General features: G+C 68.0%; 1 protein-coding gene across 1 annotated transcript in view; it reads left to right on the plus strand.

Annotated features, from left to right (window-relative positions):
- The window catches only part of DYNC1H1 (dynein cytoplasmic 1 heavy chain 1), a 58736-nt gene extending 42075 nt beyond the window's left edge, over nucleotides 1–16661 (plus strand). The window contains 35 exon segments of the mRNA XM_028506386.2: nucleotides 39–172; nucleotides 572–686; nucleotides 782–943; nucleotides 1026–1240; nucleotides 1333–1537; nucleotides 2679–2852; nucleotides 3177–3296; nucleotides 3471–3591; nucleotides 4419–4614; nucleotides 4963–5080; nucleotides 5191–5406; nucleotides 5499–5711; nucleotides 5844–5971; nucleotides 6145–6298; nucleotides 6929–7075; nucleotides 7167–7317; nucleotides 7462–7715; nucleotides 7808–7944; nucleotides 8025–8120; nucleotides 8496–8670; nucleotides 8864–8939; nucleotides 9429–9589; nucleotides 9698–9809; nucleotides 9901–9961; nucleotides 10050–10173; nucleotides 10310–10423; nucleotides 11165–11335; nucleotides 11490–11707; nucleotides 11799–11902; nucleotides 14393–14604; nucleotides 14957–15110; nucleotides 15520–15662; nucleotides 15794–15962; nucleotides 16060–16187; nucleotides 16387–16661. Of these exon segments, the coding sequence (XP_028362187.1) occupies nucleotides 39–172; nucleotides 572–686; nucleotides 782–943; nucleotides 1026–1240; nucleotides 1333–1537; nucleotides 2679–2852; nucleotides 3177–3296; nucleotides 3471–3591; nucleotides 4419–4614; nucleotides 4963–5080; nucleotides 5191–5406; nucleotides 5499–5711; nucleotides 5844–5971; nucleotides 6145–6298; nucleotides 6929–7075; nucleotides 7167–7317; nucleotides 7462–7715; nucleotides 7808–7944; nucleotides 8025–8120; nucleotides 8496–8670; nucleotides 8864–8939; nucleotides 9429–9589; nucleotides 9698–9809; nucleotides 9901–9961; nucleotides 10050–10173; nucleotides 10310–10423; nucleotides 11165–11335; nucleotides 11490–11707; nucleotides 11799–11902; nucleotides 14393–14604; nucleotides 14957–15110; nucleotides 15520–15662; nucleotides 15794–15962; nucleotides 16060–16187; nucleotides 16387–16515 (5307 nt within the window). The 3' untranslated portion in view covers nucleotides 16516–16661.
- Nucleotides 16662–21687: the final 5026 nt, after the last annotated feature.

Raw genomic sequence — 21687 nt, forward strand, 5'->3', positions numbered from 1 at the left:
GTGCCGACTGCGCTGTGACTGACGCCCCGCCCCCACAGGACTACATCCCGGTGGACCAGGAGGAGCTGCGGGACTACGTCAAGGCGAGGCTGAAGGTCTTCTACGAGGAGGAGCTCGACGTGCCCCTGGTCCTGTTCAACGAAGTGCTGGACCACGTGCTGCGGATCGACCGGTGGGCCTGCCGGTGTCCCGGGTGCCACTGGGGGGGGGGGGCGGGGGGGGGCAGGGGAGACAGGCTCCGGCCTCCCGGCCGAGTAGGTGCCCCTCCTTTCCAGTCCGGCCCTCCTGCCCCAAACTCGCCCGCCACGCAGACCTCCCCCAGCCCCTCCCGGCTCCGCACACCTGCCGTGAGGACAGGGCCACCCCCCCCCCCCCCCCCCCCCGTGCCAGCCGCGAGTCTGAGGGGCAGGGCCAAGCCTTCCCACACCCCGCGTCCCCGGACCGTGCGGGTCCAGGTCACAGCCCGTTAGAGGTGTCGCAGGGGAGACCCTGGCAGAGCCCAGGACGTGGGTGTCCCGAGGGGGCTGCAGCGCGAAAGCCCCGCGATGCGCCCTGTCTGCTGCCGTTCCAGGATATTCCGCCAGCCCCAGGGCCACTTGCTGCTGATCGGCGTCAGCGGGGCGGGCAAGACCACCCTGTCCCGGTTTGTGGCCTGGATGAACGGTCTGAGTGTCTACCAGATCAAGGTGGGCCGCCTCTCGCTGCCCCCGGGGGGGGGTCTTCATTCCTGCACGTGGCCCCGGGCCACAAGGCGCCTGACCCGCCGCCCCCGCCGCCACAGGTGCACAGGAAGTACACGGGGGAGGACTTCGACGAGGATCTGCGCACGGTGCTGCGGCGCTCGGGCTGCAAGAACGAGAAGATCGCGTTCATCATGGACGAGTCCAACGTGCTGGACTCCGGGTTCCTGGAGCGCATGAACACGCTGCTGGCCAACGGAGAGGTAGCGCGGGGACCCCTGCCCGGCGGGCGCCTTCCCTGGCCGCTTGCAGGGACCCGTCGAGCACGGTGCCGTCTCGCCCCAGGTCCCCGGCCTCTTCGAGGGAGACGAGTACGCCACGCTGATGACCCAGTGCAAGGAGGGCGCCCAGAAGGAGGGCCTGATGCTGGACTCGCACGAGGAGCTGTACAAGTGGTTCACCAGCCAGGTCATCCGCAACCTGCACGTCGTCTTCACCATGAACCCCTCCTCCGAGGGCCTCAAGGACCGCGCCGCCACGTCCCCGGCCCTTTTCAACAGGTACGGCCCCTGCGGCAGGCTTCCCCCCAGGCTGGCCCCAGCCCCGGCCGCCCTGCCCCCTGGCTGTCCCGAGACACGCTCCCTTCCCGCAGGTGCGTGCTGAACTGGTTTGGGGACTGGTCCACGGAGGCGCTCTACCAGGTCGGCAAAGAGTTCACCAGCAAGATGGACCTGGAGAAGCCGAACTACATCGTGCCCGACTACATGCCGGTCGTGTACGACAAGCTGCCGCAGCCGCCGTCGCACCGGGAGGCGATCGTGAACAGCTGTGTGTTCGTCCACCAGACTCTGCACCAGGTGGGTCCCCAGGGAGACCCCAGTGCCCGGCCCCGACGCTGCGCCACCCCGGACGCCCCCTCCTGCCTGGCCTCTGTCGGCGGCACCTCCGCCTTGTGTCCCCGCCGTTGTGTGCCCACCGTCCTGGTCCCGCCCCGCCCGGTCTTCCCGCGCGCTGCCCACAGCCGCCCTGTGCAGACCAGACCCTGTGCCCGCCTCGGCCAGGGGTCCACACGCTTTTTCTCTGACTGGCCAGGCGGTCCAAGTTTCACGCTCTGCAACGGGCAGACAGGCCCTGGCGCAGCCCTGGGCCCCGCCGTTGCAGCACGAAGGCCCCGCAGTTGCATGTGGGCGGATGGAGCACGCGGTGGGAGGGTCTCGCCTGCCATCATGGCTGCTGGCCCTCGCTCTGGACTCTGAGCCGCGCGTCCAGGCTGCTCCTGTCTACAGAGCCTGTGCAAGCCTCTCTGGGCTCGTGGGAGTCCTGTCGGCGCTGCCCTGCCCCCACCGCACCTGCGGGCCACCCCCACGTGTCCAGAATACAGTCCAGTCCTGGCTCTCCTCTGGCCTCGTCGCCCACCCTGCCTCCCACGTCCCCTCAGGCAGGGGGGCCAGAGCAGTTGGTGACAGAGCCTGAGCGGCCTCGCCTGCTGGCCAGTCTCTGGGCTCGGTGTCCGTTGCAAATGCGCAGTCACCCTGGCTGGTGGGGCTCCGTGGACTGGACGTCATCCCGCAGAGCGGAAGGTCACCGGCTCTGTCCCCAGGCAGGGCACAGGCCTGGGTTGCGGGCTGGTGCCCAGTTGAGAAGGTGTAAGAGGCAACTGATCGTGTTTCTCTCACACATCAGGGTGTTCCTGCCTCCCGTCTCTAAGAATAGATGAAACATTTGTTAAGAAACGCAAATTAGCAGGAGACGGTAAAGGGGGCAAAACTCACAGTCACTCAGCATCTTCCACTTCGCGGTCGCCTTTCCCCGGGAAGCACTCCGCTGAGGCGGCCGTGACGCCTTCCTCGTTGTACACAAGTTTGGGGGGGCGTGTCCGTTTCAGGGACTTCGGGGGGCGGGGGGCTGCGCTGAGGCCCCAGCGGTCTTGGAGCCCGTGCGGCGGGTTGAGGCGCGGAGCACGTCCGGAGAGGGAAAGCAGTCCCCCTCTCCTCCCAGGCCAACGCCCGGCTGGCCAAGCGGGGGGGCAGGACGATGGCCGTCACGCCCCGCCACTACCTGGACTTCATCAACCACTACGCCAACCTGTTCCACGAGAAGCGCAGCGAGCTGGAGGAGCAGCAGATGCACCTGAACGTGGGGCTCCGGAAGATCAAGGAGACGGTGGACCAGGTGCCCGCGGGCGTGGGGGCGGCCGCGGGGAGGGCCTCGGGGGGCGGTGCTCGGCCTCCCCTCCCATCTCGTGGCACACGTGAATTCCACTGCATGCCAGAACCGTGCTCTGCCCTCTGCCGGTCTGACCGGAGGAGCGGGAGTGACTCTGACTTGGCTGTTGTCCCGTCCCGTCTAGCCGGCCGAGGGCACGGCGTCAGCGCCCTGGCTGGGTGGCCAGGCGCCGCGTGCCTTTGAAGTGCTGGGGGCGCGGCCGTGGGAGGTCGCTGCCTGCGGTCGCTGGCGGCCCGTGGCCCCCGTTTCCGAGCGTGCGCCCGTCCGCAGGTGGAGGAGCTGCGGCGGGACCTGCGGATAAAGAGCCAGGAGCTGGAGGTGAAGAACGCGGCCGCCAACGACAAGCTGAAGAAGATGGTGAAGGACCAGCAGGAGGCGGAGAAGAAGAAGGTGCGCCTCTCGCCCCAGGCCCCACGGCCCGCTGGGCCGGGCTCCCCGGTCTTGGGGGGGGGGGGGGGCTCTGAGCTGGGGCTCTGAGTGGGAGGGGCTCCTGGGGGTCAGCGGGTCAGCCCCGCCCCTCTCACGGCTGAGCCGCGCGTCCCCCCCCCCCCCCCCCCCCCCCAGGTCATGAGCCAGGAGATCCAGGAGCAGCTGCACAAGCAGCAGGAGGTGATCGCGGACAAGCAGATGAGCGTCAAGGAGGACCTGGACAAGGTGGAGCCGGCCGTCATCGAGGCCCAGAACGGTAGGCCGCGCGGGGGGCAGGGCGGGCCGGGGCTCCCCGCAGGCTCCGGAGCCAGCACTCCCCAGAGCGTCGCAGGGCAGGCGTGCCCTGTCTCCGCAGGCCGGTTCCCGGGGGGCAGGGCTGGTCTGCTGCCGCCAGAGCAAGCCCCTTCCCTTGGGAGAACTGACGAGATGAGCTTCATGTTGACACACACGTTTTTTGGTGATCCTTGACTGAATTTCAGCAACAAATACTCTGAGTGCGCAGTTTGCCCTCTTGTGGCCACTTCTGGGAGCGCACAGGTCGTGGCCCGCGGGTGGTTCCTGAGATGGGTTAAAGGTCAGCGTCCAGACTATACGGTCTGGGCCCTCAGCTGGAGTTAGAGGAGAGCCCAGCGTCCTGCCCTGGTTCGGGCGGACAGCCCTCTCTGCTGTGGGCGCACCGGCCGCTGGTTGAGGGCACTCGGGCCGGCCCTCACCAGCCGGTGGAAGGCCCCTGGAGGTGTGCAAGGTGGACTCTCGCAGGGCGCAGCCCCAGCCGGGGTGAGCTGGTGGGTTTTTTCGCTTAAAAGCACTCCCAGGTGTTCCTGGAGGCTTGGGGAGGCACTTTTTAAGGCAACACACTGCTTCTTGTGAGGCGTGGCGGTTTGTGCTCAGCACACAGTACGGTGGTCGCGCCCCTTCCGCAAACGGCCGACAGAAGGTGACCTGGAGACTGGACGGCAGGAGCGCACCCGTCCCAGGGCTGCTGTGGCCCCTGCTCTGTGACCACTGCAGTCGGGGCGCCTGGCCGGGGTCCGGCCCCCTCCTCACCACCGCCCCATGTGTCCCCGTCCCCCCCCCGGGCAGCCGTGAAGTCCATCAAGAAGCAGCACCTGGTGGAGGTGCGGTCCATGGCCAACCCCCCGGCCGCCGTGAAGCTGGCGCTCGAGTCCATCTGCCTGCTGCTCGGCGAGAGCACCACGGACTGGAAGCAGATCCGCTCCATCATCATGCGGGAGAACTTCATCCCCACCATCGTCAACTTCTCCGCCGAGGAGATCAGGTGGGCGGGCGGCTGCGGCGGGGGGCACGGCGGGCGCCCCAGGCCTCGTCACTCGGAGGAGCGGTCCGGCTTCTTCCCCGAGGTCCAGGCTGGGGCGTTCTGACCCTTGACCCCTGCGAGCCAGTTCCCGCTGCGGCCCAGCCAGGGCCCGGTCGGCCTGCCGTCCGGGCAGGGGGAGGTCGGGGTCCCCGGCAGCTGCGTCCGCCGGAACTCGGCTCCGTGTGGCTCACCCTCCCCGGTCCCTGGGCACAGACGGGGACTGGCCCCTGCAGTTCTGTCTTCTGGGGGCTGCGCCCCGCTTGCCCCCCCCTCCCCGGCGCACGCTGGGAAACGGCTCCTCTCTTGCAGCGACGCCATCCGGGAGAAGATGAAGAAGAACTACATGTCCAACCCGAGCTACAACTACGAGATCGTGAACCGGGCTTCCCTGGCCTGCGGCCCGATGGTGAAGTGGGCAATCGCACAGGTGAGGGGCGCTGCCGGGGTCCCCCCACTTGTCGTCATCCCCCCCCACCCCACCCCCCGCGAGTGCCCCAGGCGGTCCCTCAGAAGTAAGAGCCCCGCCCGCCCGCGCAGCTCAACTACGCGGACATGCTGAAGCGCGTGGAGCCGCTGCGCAACGAGCTGCAGAAGCTGGAGGATGACGCCAAGGACAACCAGAAGAAGGCCAACGAGGTGGAGCAGATGATCCGCGACCTGGAGGCCAGCATCGCCCGCTACAAGGAGGAGTACGCCGTGCTCATCTCCGAGGCCCAGGCCATCAAGGCCGACCTGGCCGCCGTCGAGGCGAAGGTGAGTCCCCGGCTCCCGGCGCACCCACCCGGCGCTCGCGGGAGGAACGGCGCGCACTTCCCGGCGCCCATCCTGCCGGCTCTCCCTCCTAGGTGAACCGGAGCACCGCGCTCCTGAAGAGTCTGTCGGCCGAGCGCGAGCGGTGGGAAAAGACCAGCGAGACGTTCAAAAACCAGATGTCGACCATCGCCGGGGACTGCCTCCTGTCGGCCGCGTTCATCGCCTACGCCGGCTACTTCGACCAGCAGATGCGGCAGAACCTGTTCACCACGTGGTCGCACCACCTGCAGCAGGCCAACATCCAGGTACGCCCCGGGGGGGCGGCACGCCGGGGGCGAGGGGGCTGCCATGGGGAGCCGCTGGTGTCCCCGCTCTGCCGCCACCCCCACCGTGTGGGCGGAGGGAGGCTAGGCTGAGCGCCCCCCCCCCCCCCGCAGTTCCGCACGGACATCGCCCGGACGGAGTACCTGTCCAACGCCGACGAGCGCCTCCGCTGGCAGGCCAGCTCCCTGCCCGCCGATGACCTGTGCACGGAGAACGCCATCATGCTGAAGCGCTTCAACCGGTGCGTGCCTGTCCAAGGGGGGCGGGGCTCCGCGGGGCGTGGGGGACCCCGTCTCAACCGCTCCGTCGTTAGAGGGGGCAGGCGGCAGCGCTGCACAGCGGCTCGGCCCCACCCCCAACCCCCACCATGTGCTTCCCGCGGCCTTCCGCAACCTTCCTCTGCCCTGCCCCCAGGTACCCGCTGATCATCGACCCGTCGGGGCAGGCCACGGAGTTCATCATGAACGAGTACAAGGACCGCAAGATCACGCGCACCAGCTTCCTGGACGACGCCTTCCGGAAGAACCTGGAGAGCGCCCTGCGCTTTGGGAACCCCCTCCTGGTGCAGGTCCGTGCCCCTCCGAGAGCCGAGGACCCCGCTCCCGGGTGGGAACGCCTGCCTCCGAGGGCCGCGTCGAGCGCGTCTCCAGCCTCCTGGGGCTCCGTGTGTTCGAGCCAGGGCAGCGCTGAGGCCTGTGTAAAAGTCAATGCAACAAGAGTGTGTTTGGTCCCTAAAGTCACTCTCGGTTCGGATCGTCACTGTCCCCTGGAGCTTTCCACGGTGGCAGAAGTGTTCTGTGATCTGGGAGCTCTCTCTGGCTCGTGTGACGGGGGAATGGAATTTTTCAGTAATTTTTTTTTAGAAAGAGGGAAGGGAGGGAGAGAACCATCAGCGTGTGGTTGCCTCTCACATGCCCCCTACTGGGGACCTGGCCTGCAACCCAGGCCTGTGCCCTGACTGGGAATCGAACCAGTGAGTCTTTGGCCCGTAGGCCGGTACTCAATCCACTGAGCCACACCAGCCAGTGTGGAATTTTTTAGTAATTTTTAATGAAAGGGATCACGTGCAGCTCGTGGATGCCTGAGTGGCCAGGGCTCCTGGGTGGGGGTCTCTGTGGGGCCGAGGCCCAGCGAGGCCCCGCTCATCACCAGGGGGCACCCAGCGTGTGAACCCCCCGAACCTCGTGTGTGTCCCCAGGACGTGGAAAGCTACGATCCGGTCCTGAACCCGGTCCTGAACCGTGAGGTGCGGCGCACGGGGGGGAGAGTGCTGATCACCCTCGGGGACCAGGACATCGACTTGTCCCCGTCCTTCGTCATCTTCCTGTCCACCCGCGACCCGACGGTGAGAGCCGGGGCCCCCGCGTGTGACGACGGGACAGAGTCAGGTCTGGTGGGCCGACGTGACCCGGCGGCTGTCCCGTCCCCTCCGGCAGGTGGAGTTCCCGCCGGACCTCTGCTCCCGGGTCACCTTCGTCAACTTCACGGTCACCCGCAGCAGCTTGCAGAGCCAGTGCCTGAACGAGGTGCTCAAGGCGGAGCGGCCGGACGTGGACGAGAAGCGCTCCGACCTCCTCAAACTCCAAGGTGCGTCTCGGGCCGGGCGGGGGGGGGGGGGGGGGCAGTGCAGGTGCTGCGAGCAGGCGGGGGCCGCGTCAGCTGCTCCGGGCGCGTCCCTGTCGGACAGGGGGACATGCCACCGCTGACCCCGGGCCCCGGCCGCCGCTGCAGGGGAGTTCCAGCTGCGCCTGCGGCAGCTGGAGAAGTCGCTGCTGCAGGCCCTGAACGAGGTGAAGGGGCGCATCCTGGACGACGACACGATCATCACGACGCTGGAGAACCTCAAGCGCGAGGCCGCCGAGGTGACGCGCAAGGTGGAGGAGACCGACATCGTCATGCAGGAGGTGGAGACGGTGTCGCAGCAGTACCTGCCACTGTCCGCCGCCTGCAGCAGCATCTACTTCACCATGGAGTCCCTGAAGCAGGTGCCCGTGCGGCGGGGCGCGGCCGGGCGGGGGGGGTCCGCGGCCAGGCGGGGCGAGCGGGCAGGCGCTCACGGCCGCGTCCCGCCCGCCAGATCCACTTCCTGTACCAGTACTCGCTCCAGTTCTTCCTGGACATCTACCACAACGTGCTCTACGAGAACCCGAACCTGAAGGGCGTCACTGACCACACGCAGCGCCTGTCCGTCATCACCAAGGACCTCTTCCAGGTGCGCGCTGGCCCCGGGGGGCGGGGGGGTTGGTGCCAGGGTCTCCCTCCGGAGCGGCAGCGACTCCTGCCTTGGTCCCCAGGTGGCGTTTAAACCGGGTGGCCAGGGGCATGCTGCACCAGGACCACATCACCTTCGCCATGCTGCTGGCCAGGATCAAGCTGAAGGGCGCAGTCGGGTGAGGCCGGGGGCCCTGCCCACCCGTCCCAGGGTGGGGCGTTCTGTGGGTGGCCCAGCAGCGTTTCAGGTCAGGGTGAACTCTTGTGCTTTTTGTAAGATTTTATTTTTAGAGAGAGGAGAAGAGAGTGAGAAACATCAGTGTGTGGGTGCCTCTCAGGCGCCCCCTGCTGGGGACCCGGCCCACAACCCAGGCCTGTGCCCTGGCTGGGAATCGAGCCCTTGACCCTTTAGTTCACAGGCCGGTGCTCAACCACGGAGCCACACAGCCGGGGCGGGATAGATTCCCTTCCTTTCCTCTGTGAGTCCCGCTGCTCTTCTCACGACAGTAGAGCGAGTCTGAGAGACCCTCCCGGCCCCTTGCCCCCCCCCCCAGGGAGCCCACCTACGACGCCGAGTTCCAGCACTTCCTGCGAGGGAAGGAGATCGTCCTCACGGCCGGCTCCACGCCCGCCATCCAGGGCCTGACCGTGGAGCAGGCCGAGGCGGTCGTGAGGCTGAGCTGCCTGCCTGCGTTCAAGGACCTGATTGCGAAGGTGCAGGCCGACGAGGTGGGTGCTCTCCCGGGCGTCCCCCCGGGAGGTCGGCCGCGGGGCCGTGTGTGTCAATGCATGTGTCACGTATGTGTCACGCAAACCCAGAGCCTCAGGTCTGTGCTCCTGCAGCAACGTCCGGTTCCCCGGCCACCCTGGGCCCGCGGGCACGGGCCCCGCCCCGCGGTGACGCTCGCTGTTGTGTCCGCAGCAATTCGGCATCTGGCTGGACAGCAGCTCCCCGGAGCAGACGGTGCCCTACCTCTGGAGCGAAGAGACTCCCTCGAGTGAGCCCCCGTCTGCCCCATGGTTTCCGTTCTGGGCTCTGCTGCCGGAGAGAGGGACCCTGTTGCCACACGCAGTCGCTGTCCCTGGGGGGGACGGGGGGCCGGCGTGGAAGCGGGAGGGCAGCTGCATGCCGACCCCCGTTCTGGCTCAGGCTCGAAGACGGGGAGGGAAACAACGTGGAGACCCTCGCCCAGCACCCAGGGGTGTGGGGGCCATCGTGGAGTGTGTGGCCTGAGGCCCCAGGCCAGTCGGGTCGGGGCAGGGTGCTCCCCACGCTGCCACAGGCCCCCGGGGGGCTGGGGGCGTCTCGGAGAGACTGGGTGCTCTGTGTGCGGCGAGCAGGTGTCAGGGGGTCATTTGCAATCATAACGGCCCGGCACCCGCAAACACCTTGTCGTGGGTGTGTCCGGGGTCCCCTGAGGACAGCGGGAGGCAGCTCCCAGCCTGTGCCGTCCCCAACCCCCCAATCCTCCGCCGCCTCTCCGCAGCGCCCATCGGGCAGGCCGTGCACCGCCTGCTCCTGATCCAGGCCTTCCGGCCCGACCGCCTGCTGGCGATGGCCCACACGTTCGTCTCCACCAACCTCGGGGAGTCCTTCATGTCCATCATGGAGCAGCCGCTCGACCTCACCCACATCGTGGACACGGAGGTGCGCCGGCCACAGGGCTCACCTCGCTCTGTCCCCCTGGGGCCCCACTGTCAGCCGGGGGGGGGGGGGGGGGCTCTGGCTGAGCCCCGACCTCTCCCTCTGCTGCAGGTGAAGCCCAACACGCCCGTGCTCATGTGCTCGGTGCCCGGGTACGACGCCAGCGGGCACGTGGAGGACCTGGCGGCTGAGCAGAACACGCAGATCACGTCCATCGCCATCGGTAAGGGCGCTGACCCCTCGGGCCGGGCCCCCCAGAGCTCACGGGGTCGGGGCCGAGCCGGCCGTGCTGACTCTCGGCTCTCTGGCACCAGGCTCGGCGGAGGGCTTCAACCAGGCAGACAAGGCGATCAACACGGCGGTGAAGTCGGGAAGGTAGGCCCGCCCCCCAGCTCGCTCGGGAGGCTCGGCTGCGAGAGCGCCGACGGGGCCTGAGCGGCTGTGGCCCTGGCTGTGCCCGCAGGTGGGTGATGCTGAAGAACGTGCACCTGGCCCCGGGGTGGCTGATGCAGCTGGAGAAGAAGCTGCACTCGCTGCAGCCGCACGCCTGCTTCCGGCTCTTCCTCACCATGGAGATCAACCCCAAGGTGGGCGGGCCGTTGGGACACGGGGTTCCGTGGGGTTCCTGCGGTTGGACGTCCTTCTCTGTTCAGATAGGGGGGCGGTGGGGGGCCGAGCAGCGGGCCCAGGGCCAGGGTGGTGACGGGCGCCCCGCCTCCGCAGGTGCCCGTGAACCTGCTGCGAGCCGGCCGCATCTTCGTGTTCGAGCCGCCCCCGGGCGTGAAGGCCAACATGCTGAGGACGTTCAGCAGCATCCCCGTGTCGCGGATCTGCAAGGTAGAGACCGCGCTCGGGGGCGGCCCGCGGTGCCCAGCTGCCGGCCGGGCGTCTTTCCGTGAGGGGTTGGAGGGCTCGTGCGGTGGCTGTGGTGCACCTGCGGCAAAGCTCGGCTCCGGGCTGGCGTCCCGGGCGTCTGGAGCCCTCCGGCGTCTGGGCACCGAGCAGAGGCTGAGGCAGGTGGGCGGGGGGTGCTCCTTAACTGCCGCGGTCGACCCTCAGCAACACGGCCTCCACGCCATCCGAGATCCACGTGGGACTCCTGGCTCCCCGGAACCCTTCCTGCCGACCCTCGGTGTCTGCGGGAGACCGGGCCCAGGTCCCCCGTGCCCTCTGTTTAAAGGGGCGCAGAACAGGCACGTAGGTGGCCCCCCGCGCCTGCAGCACAAACCCCAGCGGTGGGAAGGGCTGAGCGTGTGGTTGCTGGGGGCGGTCACAGTAAGAAACAAGTGAAAGGGGGGCACTGGGGCAGCTGGAACAGCACACGCAACACAGTGGGGACACCCCCGCGTCAGAGGACCTGTGCAGCCCACACGCGAGTTGCTGAGGGTCAGCCGTGTTTGTGGGGCACCTGCCTGGCATTCGGGGGGAGTTATCTCCTGGAGAATCTCCGGTCGGCTGAGCGGTTATCTCGGCAGTGCCAGCAGCCGCACGCGGCCCTGAGACGCGGCGGCTCTGCCCCGCGGTCTCCGACGGAGGGCGCTGCCCTCGGGTGACGGTGCGTGCTGGCTCTCCCCACAGTCGCCCAACGAGCGCGCCCGCTTGTACTTCCTGCTGGCCTGGTTCCACGCCGTCATCCAGGAGCGGCTGCGGTACGCACCCCTGGGCTGGTCCAAGAAGTATGAGTTCGGGGAGTCGGACCTGCGGTCAGCCTGCGACACGGTGGACACGTGGCTGGACGACACGGCAAAGGCAGGTGCAGGCTGTGCCTTGTCAGAGGCGGGGCGGGGGCACCTAGACAGCGTGGTGGCCGTGGTAGCAGCTTACACGGGTGACGGTGGGAGTGACTTGTGGGGCGGAAGTGCCGGCCCCCACCCCGCCGGCAAACCAGGCCTCCCTCCCCCAGGGCAGGCAGAACATCTCACCGGACAAGATCCCGTGGTCCGCGCTGAAGACCCTGATGGCCCAGTCCATCTACGGCGGGCGAGTGGACAACGAGTTCGACCAGCGTCTGCTCAACACCTTCCTGGAGCGCCTGTTCACGACAAAGAGCTTCGACAGCGAGTTCAAGCTGGCCTGCAAGGTCGACGGCCATAAGGACATCCAGATGCCGGACGGCATCAGGTAGGAGCCCCCCTCCCCCGCCTGACACGTCCGGACGCCAGGCGTTCCCGCCCTCGCGCTGACCGCTCTTCCGCTCCTTCTGGCTTTCCAGGCGGGAGGAGTTCGTGCAGTGGGTGGAGCTGCTGCCCGACACCCAGACGCCCTCCTGGCTGGGCCTGCCCAACAACGCGGAGAGGGTCCTCCTCACCACCCAGGGTAAGTGCCCGCGCGCCTGGCCCCCTCCGGCCACCCCCTGACCCTCCCGTCCTGACTCTGCCCCCAGGGTCAGCCGAGAAAATCTGTCCTCGGTCCTGTCCCTTCTGCAGGCTGCGCCCGGCGCTGGGCACGAGGCGTGGCGTTTCTGTAGAAGAGCGTGTCGTCTCACGTTAGGAAATAATGTGGTCGTCTCAGCACTGGGGAGTGCGTGGTTGCGAAGTGGTGTTTTAAAATTAGTCTCCCGTTGGGGTTTCCTTCAAGTTTTTATTTGTGCAGAGAGGGGAAGGGGTAGAGAGAGACAGGGGTTTGTTGTTGTTTACTGACGCACTCATTGCTTGGTCCTTGCATGTGCCCTGACGGGGATCGAACCCTCCACCGTGGTGTATCCAGACGCTCTAACCAAGTGAGCTGCTCAGCCAGGATCTGGACTTTTTTTTTTTAAAGACTTTATTTTAGAGGGGGGGAAGGAACGGAGAAAGAGGAGGAGACAGACATTGATCATTGCCTCTTACACACCCCCAACCAGGGACCTGGCCCCCCACCCAGGCCTGTGGCCTGACCAGGAATTGAACCGGCGACATTTCAGTTTGCAGACCAGTGGTCAACCCACTGAGCCACACCAGCCAGGGCTGGAATATCTTTTTTAGAACTTTTCTTTCTTCTTACCCACCAGGTGTTTTTATCAATAAGCCACCTAATCCGGTGGTTCTCAGGTGACCCCCAGGGCTGCAGCGTTAGCCTCACCTGGAAACTCTTAGAAAGGCAGGTTCTCACATCCTGCCTGGCTCAGGACTGGGGTGCGGGGCTCGGCCACCTGGTTTAGTGAGGCCGCCTGGCGGCTGGTTCCCAGGTGCGGAACGCTGGTCGAACCCCGCAACTGCTTTTGCTGGGAAAGAGGCGCAGGAGAGACGGGTCTGCCCGAACTCGAGCGCTGGCTCACAGGCCTGGGCCTGGAGGGTCCATCAGGCTGGCCCTCGGCTCTGCGACGAGCGACCACGGGGCAGCGGGCTGCTCCCTGACCCAGGGCGGGTGGCAGCGGCCCCGCAGACAACCACGGTGAAAGGAGTGAGGCCTGCATGCTGAGCCGGTCTGGGCGTGGGTAAGAGCCGTCTCACGTTGCAGTCCCAGCCGCTCGGGGGCGGGGCCGTGTGCCCGGAGATGGGGCCCCAGGAGCTTCCTCGTGCGGATCCGGTGCGCCCCTGCACGGCGCCGGGTGGTCTGGCCTGCGCCCCTCCCCCCGGGCTGCTGCGCAGGCAGCACGAGAGAAGCGCTGCCACCGGGAGGCGGGGCGGACGCAGGCGTGGGGGGCTGCTGCCGGCCCGGTGGGCCCGCGGGGCGAGGGACCTAGGAGGAGGGGGGGGAGGAGGAAGAGTGCCTGTAAACGGCAGCGAGCAGCGTAGCGCGGCGAGCCTGCGTGTGCTGCCGAGCCCTACGTGACACTGTACGTGACGCCGTACGTGACGTCTAGCCGTGGGCCGCGCAGTGCGTCTGCCGCGTCCCTGGGCAGCGGGAGGTTTTGGCCCGTGATGCTCTGCGGGGCCTGCGTCGTGGGTGTGGCCTGTTGTGCGGCCCAGGGTTGTGCCGGGACGTTTAGGGTACTTGCCTGGGGTGCCCCGCCCCGGCCCAGGGGCGTGTCGGGGTCTGCTGCTCGCCGTGCGGTGGCGCTAGCGGCTGGGTCCCTGCGGGGTCCCCGTGGGCGCCCCGCAGCGCTGCAGTGACTGCCGTCCGAGCCCCGCCCTGTCACTCACGTGCTCCGGCGAGGCACCACACCGGCCGTTCAGGGCAGCACAGACGGCCTGGCGCCCACAGGGCGGCCCTGGGGCTGGAGCCCACCTCGCAGCCCGCTCCGGCCCTCCCCCTGGCGGGCGGGTCACTGGGCGGGAGAGGCGTCTCACAGCTGAAGGGAGGCCACCAATCCGTCTCTCTTTAAAAGCAACGGAAAGTGTTCAGTGAGGACTGCGGGGGGGGGGGAGACTGGCTCCAGCTGGTGTGGCTCAGTGGATTGAACACAGGCCTGCGAACCAAAGGGTCCCTGGTTCGATTCCCAGGCAGTTGCACAGGCCTGGGTTGCGGGCTGGGTCCCCAGGTGGGGGGCAAGTGAGAGGCAACCACAAGTTGATGGTTCTCCCTCCCTTTCTCCCTCCCTTCGCCTCTAAAAGTAAATGAAAAAAGAAATAAAAAGAACTGGCCCCTCAGCCCTGCAGTCCTGAGACAGGCACAGAGCGGGGACACTGTGGTCCGGTGCGGCCCCTGCTGGAAGTGGCCGCGCGTGTCCAGGGCAGATGGCCCCCCGGCCCGGGGCCCGCCCGGGAGCCCCTCCCGTCCTGCGCCCTCAGGCCGGCCCAGTGCCCGCAGGCGTGACCTCATCTGGCGGCACCTCGTCCTCTGCGCCTGCCCCTCGGTGCTTTAGAAACGCACGCCCAGTCGGCGCCTCGCGGGTGACGCGTCCCGTGGCCTTCGCGTCTGAGTCCTCTCTGCCCCCCCGCCCAGGCGTGGACATGATCAGCAAGATGCTGAAGATGCAGATGCTGGAGGACGAGGACGACCTGGCCTACGCCGAGGCCGAGAAGAAGGCGAGGGCGGACTCCACGCCCGACGGGCGCCCGGCCTGGATGCGCACGCTGCACACCACGGCCTCCAACTGGCTGCGCCTCGTGCCCCAGACGCTGAGCCACCTCCGGCGGACGGTGGAGAACATCAAGGTGGCTGGGCGGGCCGGCCCGGGGCCCTCAGCAAGAAGGGGGCAGGGGCACCGCACAGGCACACGCCAGCGTCCGGGGGGAGGTGGGGGCTGGCCCCCGTGAACCGGCCCAGACGTGTCAGGGACGCTGTCCATCTGCCCGGAGCCGTGGGAACGACCCTCCAGTCCTCTTTACGCGCTGTCGGGGCTGCTGCCGGTCATTGGGTCTGACTAGCCTCATGGGGGTCGGTTCCCAGGCGGTGCTGCACCGCGGGTCCTGGGCTCCAGAGACCTGTGGATCAGGCTGCCCCAGAGGAGGGGCCTCGGCCCAGCCCTCCCCCCGTGACCCCGGCCTTCCCTCTGAACCCCCGCAGGACCCGCTGTTCCGCTTCTTCGAGAGGGAGGTGAAGATGGGCGCCCGGCTGCTGCAGGATGTGCGCCAGGACCTGGCCGACGTGGTCCAAGTGTGCGAGGGGAAGAAGAAGCAGACCAACTACCTGCGCACGCTCATCAACGAGCTGGTGAAAGGTGCCCTCTCCGCCCAGCCCCCGCACCCTCCGTGCTCCTTGAGTGCCGCTGCGGAGACACGTGCCGACACCTTTGTGCAGCTTCCGGAGTCTTCGGGGGCGGGGGCAGGGGCAGGGTGGGGGGTGGGGGGCTTGAGTCCAAAGGCGCAGGGCGGCCCCAGGCGTCTCTCGTTGATGGCAGGCGCTCGGAGCACAGGGACTCGGAGTTGCTGCCGCAGAGCTGTGACGAGAGGCTGTCCCTGGGGTGTCCCCTGGGGCGGTCGGGCTCCCAGCACGCCCCACCAGTCACACTGCAGGGGCTGAGGTGGAGGGCGCGCCTCTGGGCGCGTGCAGGCTGTGCTGAGCGCCAGCAGGCGCCCGCTCTGCGCCGGGGCCTGGGGGGCTGACGCCGGCCCTCGGTCTCCCTGCAGGGATCTTGCCCCGGAGCTGGTCCCACTACACGGTGCCCGCGGGCATGACCGTCATCCAGTGGGTGTCCGACTTCAGCGAGAGGATCAAGCAGCTGCAGAACATCTCGCTGGCCGCCGCGTCGGGCGGCGCCAAGGAGCTGAAGGTGGTGCCCACGCGCGCCCCCGAGCGGCCGGGGAGGGGCTGGGGGCAGCCACGGCTGGGGGGACGAGCAGAGGCCCGGGTCTGGCCCGGGAGCGCGCGTGGGCGCGCCCCTCACCGGCCCCCTCCCCGCAGAACATCCACGTGTGCCTGGGCGGCCTCTTCGTGCCCGAGGCCTACATCACCGCCACCAGGCAGTACGTGGCCCAGGCCAACAGCTGGTCCCTGGAGGAGCTCTGCCTGGAGGTCAGCGTCACCACCCTGCAGAACGCCGCCCTCGACGCCTGCAGCTTCGGGGTCACGGGTGAGTGGGGCTGCGGCCCTCCCCGGCGCCTGGCCCTCGGGGGGGGGAGGGGGCGGCGGGCTCTCCTGACGGTGCACCCCCCGCCCCGCCCCCGCAGGCCTGAAGCTGCAGGGCGCCACGTGCGGCAACAACAAGCTCTCGCTCTCCAACGCCATCTCCACGGCCCTGCCGCTCACGCAGCTGCGCTGGGTCAAGCAGACCAACGCGGAGAAGAAGGCCAACGTGGTGGGTGGCGCCTCCCGTCATACTTGTGCTCAGGGGGACGCCGAGGGTCTGCGCCTGCGACGGGGCGGAGGGGACTTGAGGCTGTGGCTGGCGTCACCTACGTCCCAGGAGCAGCCTCCCCCCACCCACCCACCCCTCGGGCGCCGCGCCCCATCCCCGCCGGCCACCCTCACCGTCCCCCCCCGCCCCTCCCCCGCAGGTGACGTTGCCCGTCTACCTGAACTTCACGCGGGCAGACCTCATCTTCACGGTGGACTTCGAGATCGCCACCCGGGAGGACCCCCGCAGCTTCTACGAGCGCGGCGTGGCCGTCCTGTGCACGGAGTGAGGCCGCACGCGTGGCTCCCCGCCGTGGGGAGGGGCGACGCTAACTTCACTCGGTCTCACCGCCGTGGGGAGGCGTGGGCTTGTGCGGGCGCCGTCGCCGGCTGGAGGCTGGTGCAGCGAGAGGCCGGGCGGCCGGGACCGCTGGGACGCGGACGGGCCCGGCGCGAGTTTCGGAGGGGCGAGGGCGTGGCTTGTTTTATGAAATAAAACACTAAGCATGATCCGCGTCCCTCTCCTCCGTCTCGGCGCCGGGTGAGCTCGGCTGCGGCCCGTGGTGCTGGCGCCCGGCAGGGCTGCGCCCGGTGAGGGGGCGGTGCCCTCGCCCGGCACCTGGTTCCCGCAGACCTTGCTGGAGGGGCAGCGGGTGGCGGCGGCTGGCTCACAGAGTGCTGTTCGCCTTCACGGGGCGTGGCCGGCACGGCCACTGCGCCTTGTGAGCATGAACTCCCAGGTGGGGGGGGGCTGGGGGGGTGGGCACAGGTCCTGCAACAAAACTCACACAGCGGGCGCCCATGAGCCTGGGACCCGCGCCCCAAGTGCTGCCTGGGTGCTCAAGCCCTGACCCCAACCCTGGCTTCTGTGGAGCCGCAGGCCCGACGTCCCCGGGCCAAGACTGGAGCCAGAGCCCCACCTCATTCTTCCGGAACGTTCCCTGAGAGAGGCCAAGCGGCCTGAGCGCTGCCACACAGCTGTGTTGTGTTGAAAACCTGTCTCGCATGTACTTCCGACGCAGCCTGGGGGCATTCTCAGCACCTGTGCAGCGAGCGGGAGCCCTGGCGGTGCGGCGGGCTTGTCCCCGAGGAGGTGGGGGTCCTGGCCCCCTCAAGCCCACCCCACTGGGGTGAGGGTCCCAGCTGCCGGGAGGGACATGGAGCTGTGCCCCGTGGGGCCAGGACCTGCTGCAGCCGGGGCCCACATGGAGGCAGCAGGCTGCCGCGGAGACCCCCGCCCACCCCCTGGGTGCCGGCCACCAGGACCAGGGTGGCAGCTCCCCCACCTGGGGCTGCCACATGGGACCCAACAAGGAGCCCCAAGGTGCCTACTTGCCTCCCAACCTCACACCTGAGAGACCACACCCAGGTCCGGCCCCTCCCTGACTCCATCGATGGGGTCTGAGGGGTCCCCTCTGCTGAGATCCCCACTCGCCCTGCAGCGGGCACAGCCCTACCCGTCCTCGCCGGCAGGAAGGGGGACCCGAGGGGGCAGGGGTGGGGACTCAGAACCAGAGCCCTGGCCCGAGGGACCAGCTCCACCGCACCAGTGTCCCGTGGGGGAGAGGCGCCGCCCCCCAGGGCCCGTGCACCCCCAGCCGCTGCAGGGACCCGTGGCTCTGTCCTCGGGGGGACCCCCTTTTATTGGTGCCAGGACCGGCGCGGGCGCAGACAGTGGCCGAGCGGAGGATGGGGCCGAGCAGCGCTCGTGGTGTGGGCCTGCGAGGGGGGGAAACGCACCGTGAGACGGGGTGGGAGGGGGGGAGCACCAAAGCCGTACCCCGTCCTGTTCAGGCCGCTGCGGCCCAGGGGTGCCCCCACCCGCGGCCGCCCACTCGCCTGGGTCTAGGCTGCGTGCTGCCGCCGCCTCTTCCTCTTCTCGGGCTCGGAGAGGAGGAGCTCCAGCTTCCTCTTGGACAGGGAGAGCCGGTGCCCCTTGTCCCTCTCACTCCCGAGTCGGGGCGGCTGCCGTGACACCCGGGCCCTGCCCTGCGCGCGGCGGCCGGGCTCCGGGGACGCCGAGGCGGGGAGGGGGGGCCCCCAGTCTCCCTCCATCACCCCCGGGCCGTCCAGGGACGCAGCCTCCACGGGCTGCATGTCCACGTCGTCGGCCCCCGGGGGCACCGGGGCCCCGCCGGCAGCTCTCACGAGGGGGCCGGGCGCGTCCGAACCGGAGAGAGTCGTCCGGGTGGGGCCGGGCTCCTGGGCTTCGGTGCGCGTGCAGGCCGGTGGCAGGGCGGGTCCCCCGGAGACCGGTCCTTGGGGCTGCAGGACAGAGGAGCGGGGGCGTCCTCCCAGCCAGCGTGAGGATCTAGGAGCTGACAGGCGAGGGCCCCTGAGCCAGCGGGGCGAGGACAGCTGACAAGGCGGGCCCTCGGGGGGGCCCCGGGGACCCGGGGATCGGGAGGGCCCCCGCCATCCCCTGCGCAAGAGTGGCCGCCAGCCTGTTCCGTCACCCACCTCTCTCCAGACGCCGTCAGCCAGGTCCACGTGGCCCCTCTTGGGATGGGCCTGGGGGGAAACGGGCTTGAAGACCCCTCTCCCGCCGGGGAGGCAGATGCCAGGCCCCGCCGCCCCGGCCCTGGGAGGACGGTGGCCTTGGCGAGGGGGCGGGGTGGCAAGGACACGGTTCTCGGGGCCCGAGCAGGAGCGGAGCCCGCAGAGCGCTGGCTGAGGGACTCAAGTGCACGGCCGGGCCAGTGGGAACGGGAGGGGCAGGCGGGAGCCGGGTGGTCCCCGGTCCAGTGCGACCTCGGCAAGTGGCGGGAGGGCCCTTCAGCACCCCCACACCCCGAGGCAGCCTGGCCCGTGTTCTGGCCCCCGAGCCCGGAGGCCGTGGAAAACCAGGTCCTCCGCCTCGACCCTTCCTTGAGGTGCAGAGGCTCAGGGCGAGGGTGGCCAGGCGCCCGATGTTCCAGAACCCTCCCCGGGCCACCCAGGCTGCTGGGGAAAGCAGCTCTTCCGTGTCCTCTCGGCCGGAAGACAGACTCCCGGGGACGGGGATCTGAACACCTCTGGCTCGGGAAAGAGGAAACCGCTGTGAGGGTGACGCCGAGAACGCCAGCACCCATTTATCCGAGGGGGCCCGTCCAGGCGGGGCTCCCGGTCTCGGGCACACAGGGCGCTCCCCCCTCCCCCACCTCCGTCCTCCGAGCGGGACGCACCTTGAGGCGATGGAGCACGTTTCTCCGCCTCCTCCAGAAGCCGGCCCTGGCGCTGGTGGCACTGAGCGCGGCCCGGATGCAGCAGGGTCGGCCGCGCCGCGGGCTAGCCATGGCTCGGGGCCGGGGGTGCACTTGTCACCGTGCTGAGACACATCCAGGCTGCGGGGACGACACAGCACAGGTCAGCGGTCACAGAGGGCGAGGTGCAGGGCTGGCCACAGAGGGCAGGAGGAAGCTTTCTGGAAGCGTGGCGGGGTCCCGTCTTGACTGGCGGCGGTTCCACAGGGCACAGAGGCCAGAGGTCAGAGCTGGGCGTTGAGGGGGAAGGTGACCGCGTCCACACCAGTAAGACGGGTCTGGGGATCTTCCACCACTTTTTCGCTTCAACAAAAACCTGCAGGCAACAGCCATGCTGATGCCTCTGCGTGGGGAAAGCCCCTCACTGGGTGAGGCCCTGCACTCATCCACACCGAGAGTTCTAGAACATTCCAGCGCAGGCGGGAGCACACCCAGCTCAGGTGTCCCCCTGCCTTGTCTCATTTTCAGCAGGTGAAGACATGTAAGCCTGGGCTGGGGACAGACTGACCCAAAGAGACAGAAACTGGGACCCTCTCCTCAAAAGTTTGAAGCTGTTAGAAACAATTTTTAAAAATACTATACACCCAGGCCCTGGCTGGTGTGGCTCAGTGGATTGAGCACAGGCTGAGAACCAAAGGGTCGCCAGTTCAATTCCCCATCAGGTCGCACGCCTGGGTTGTGGGTCAGGTTCCCAGTAGGGGGCATGTGAGAGGCAACCACACATGGATATTTTTCTCCTCTGAAAATGAATAAATAAAATCTTTAAAAAAAAAAAAAACAATTCAGCCCTGGCCGGCATAGCTCAGTGGATTGAGCGCGGGCTGCAAACCAAAGCATCACAGGTTCGATTCCCAGTCAGGGCACATGCCTGGATTGCAGGCCATGGCCCCCAGCAACTGCACATTGATATCTGTCTCTCTCTCTCTCTTTCTCCTTCCCTTCCCTCTCTAAAAAAAAAATAATCAAAAATCTTTAAAAAAAAAACCCTACACACAAAGAGCAGAGAGAACATCCACTCTGCAAACAAACAGGCCCTGTCCCGCTGAGCCCAGGTTGCAGGTTCGAGCCCCGGTCAGAGCCCAGACAGGACTCGGCCGATGAGTGCTTCGGTGCGTGGAAGAACAGACGGATGTCTCTCTCTCTCTCTCAATAAAAGTCAAGTCACAGGAGAACAGAGCTAAGAATGAGGGACCACCAACCTCCAAGCAGCTGCATGTCCCGCGGCGTCCGAGAACCCCGGGGACGCTCCGCGAGGCCCTGCGGGGAAGCGCCCATCACAAACCGCACCGCCTGCCACGGCTCCGCCCGGTGAACGCAAAGGGGGCTTCCCGAAGGGGGCTCCTCGGAACCCCCGCTCTCCGGCCTGGGAAGCACACCCGACCCCAAGCCACCCTCACCGTGCACGACGCAAATCTGCATGTTAAAGTCCCCCAGAGAAACACGATCTACTTTTTCTAGTATTAACTGAAGTCTGTAGTTCGATGAGATTCCTTCAGTTTTCCCCTCAAGTCCCATTTCTGTCCCAGGATCCCTCCCAGGACACCCCACTGCACACGGTCCCCTCGTCTCCTGAGGCTCCCCCTCCTGGCTGTGTCTGTGGCTCGGCCTCAACCGGTTTGAGGAGGACTTTGTAAGATGTCCCTGGGTCTGAGGGGGCTCTGGGGATTAGGGGACAGCCACGGGGGCGGGGGGGAGGGCTCTCTGGTCACAGGACAGCGAGGGCCTTGCCCTGCCCTCCCCAGCCGTCTGCTGGGAACGTGTCACCCTGCCCCCGGCTCACACACAGCAGCAGAGGACAGCCCCCGGGGCTCTGTCCCCGCGCATCGCCCACACCGGGGGCTACGACCCCGCATGGCGTATTCATTTCCTGCCGCGGTGGCCGGGACAGGCTCTGTTGGCACCCGCGCCCCTTTGACGAGCCCAAGCCACAAGTGGGATTGATCTCCAAGGACCACACCCTGGGAGTGCCTGGCACCCTCCAAGGCTGAGTTCAGACAGAGGTGCCACAACGGTGAGATGACAACCAGCAGGGGGAGGGACCCCTCTCCCCGCCCCACCAGGTTTGGCCCAGGCCTGCGCCAGCCTCCGCTTCCTGGAGTGGAGGGTGGGCACCCGGTTAAAGGGCTCTGACCCGCGTTCTCACCCGAAGGCCCTTCTCGCGCCCGGTCAGAACAGACTGCTCAGCCCCGCCCGGGGGGCTCGGGGGTGGGGTGCCGTCCC

Source organism: Phyllostomus discolor, chromosome 1 (assembly GCF_004126475.2).
Source record: "Phyllostomus discolor isolate MPI-MPIP mPhyDis1 chromosome 1, mPhyDis1.pri.v3, whole genome shotgun sequence".
In the NCBI taxonomy this organism is placed as follows: domain Eukaryota; kingdom Metazoa; phylum Chordata; class Mammalia; order Chiroptera; family Phyllostomidae; genus Phyllostomus; species Phyllostomus discolor.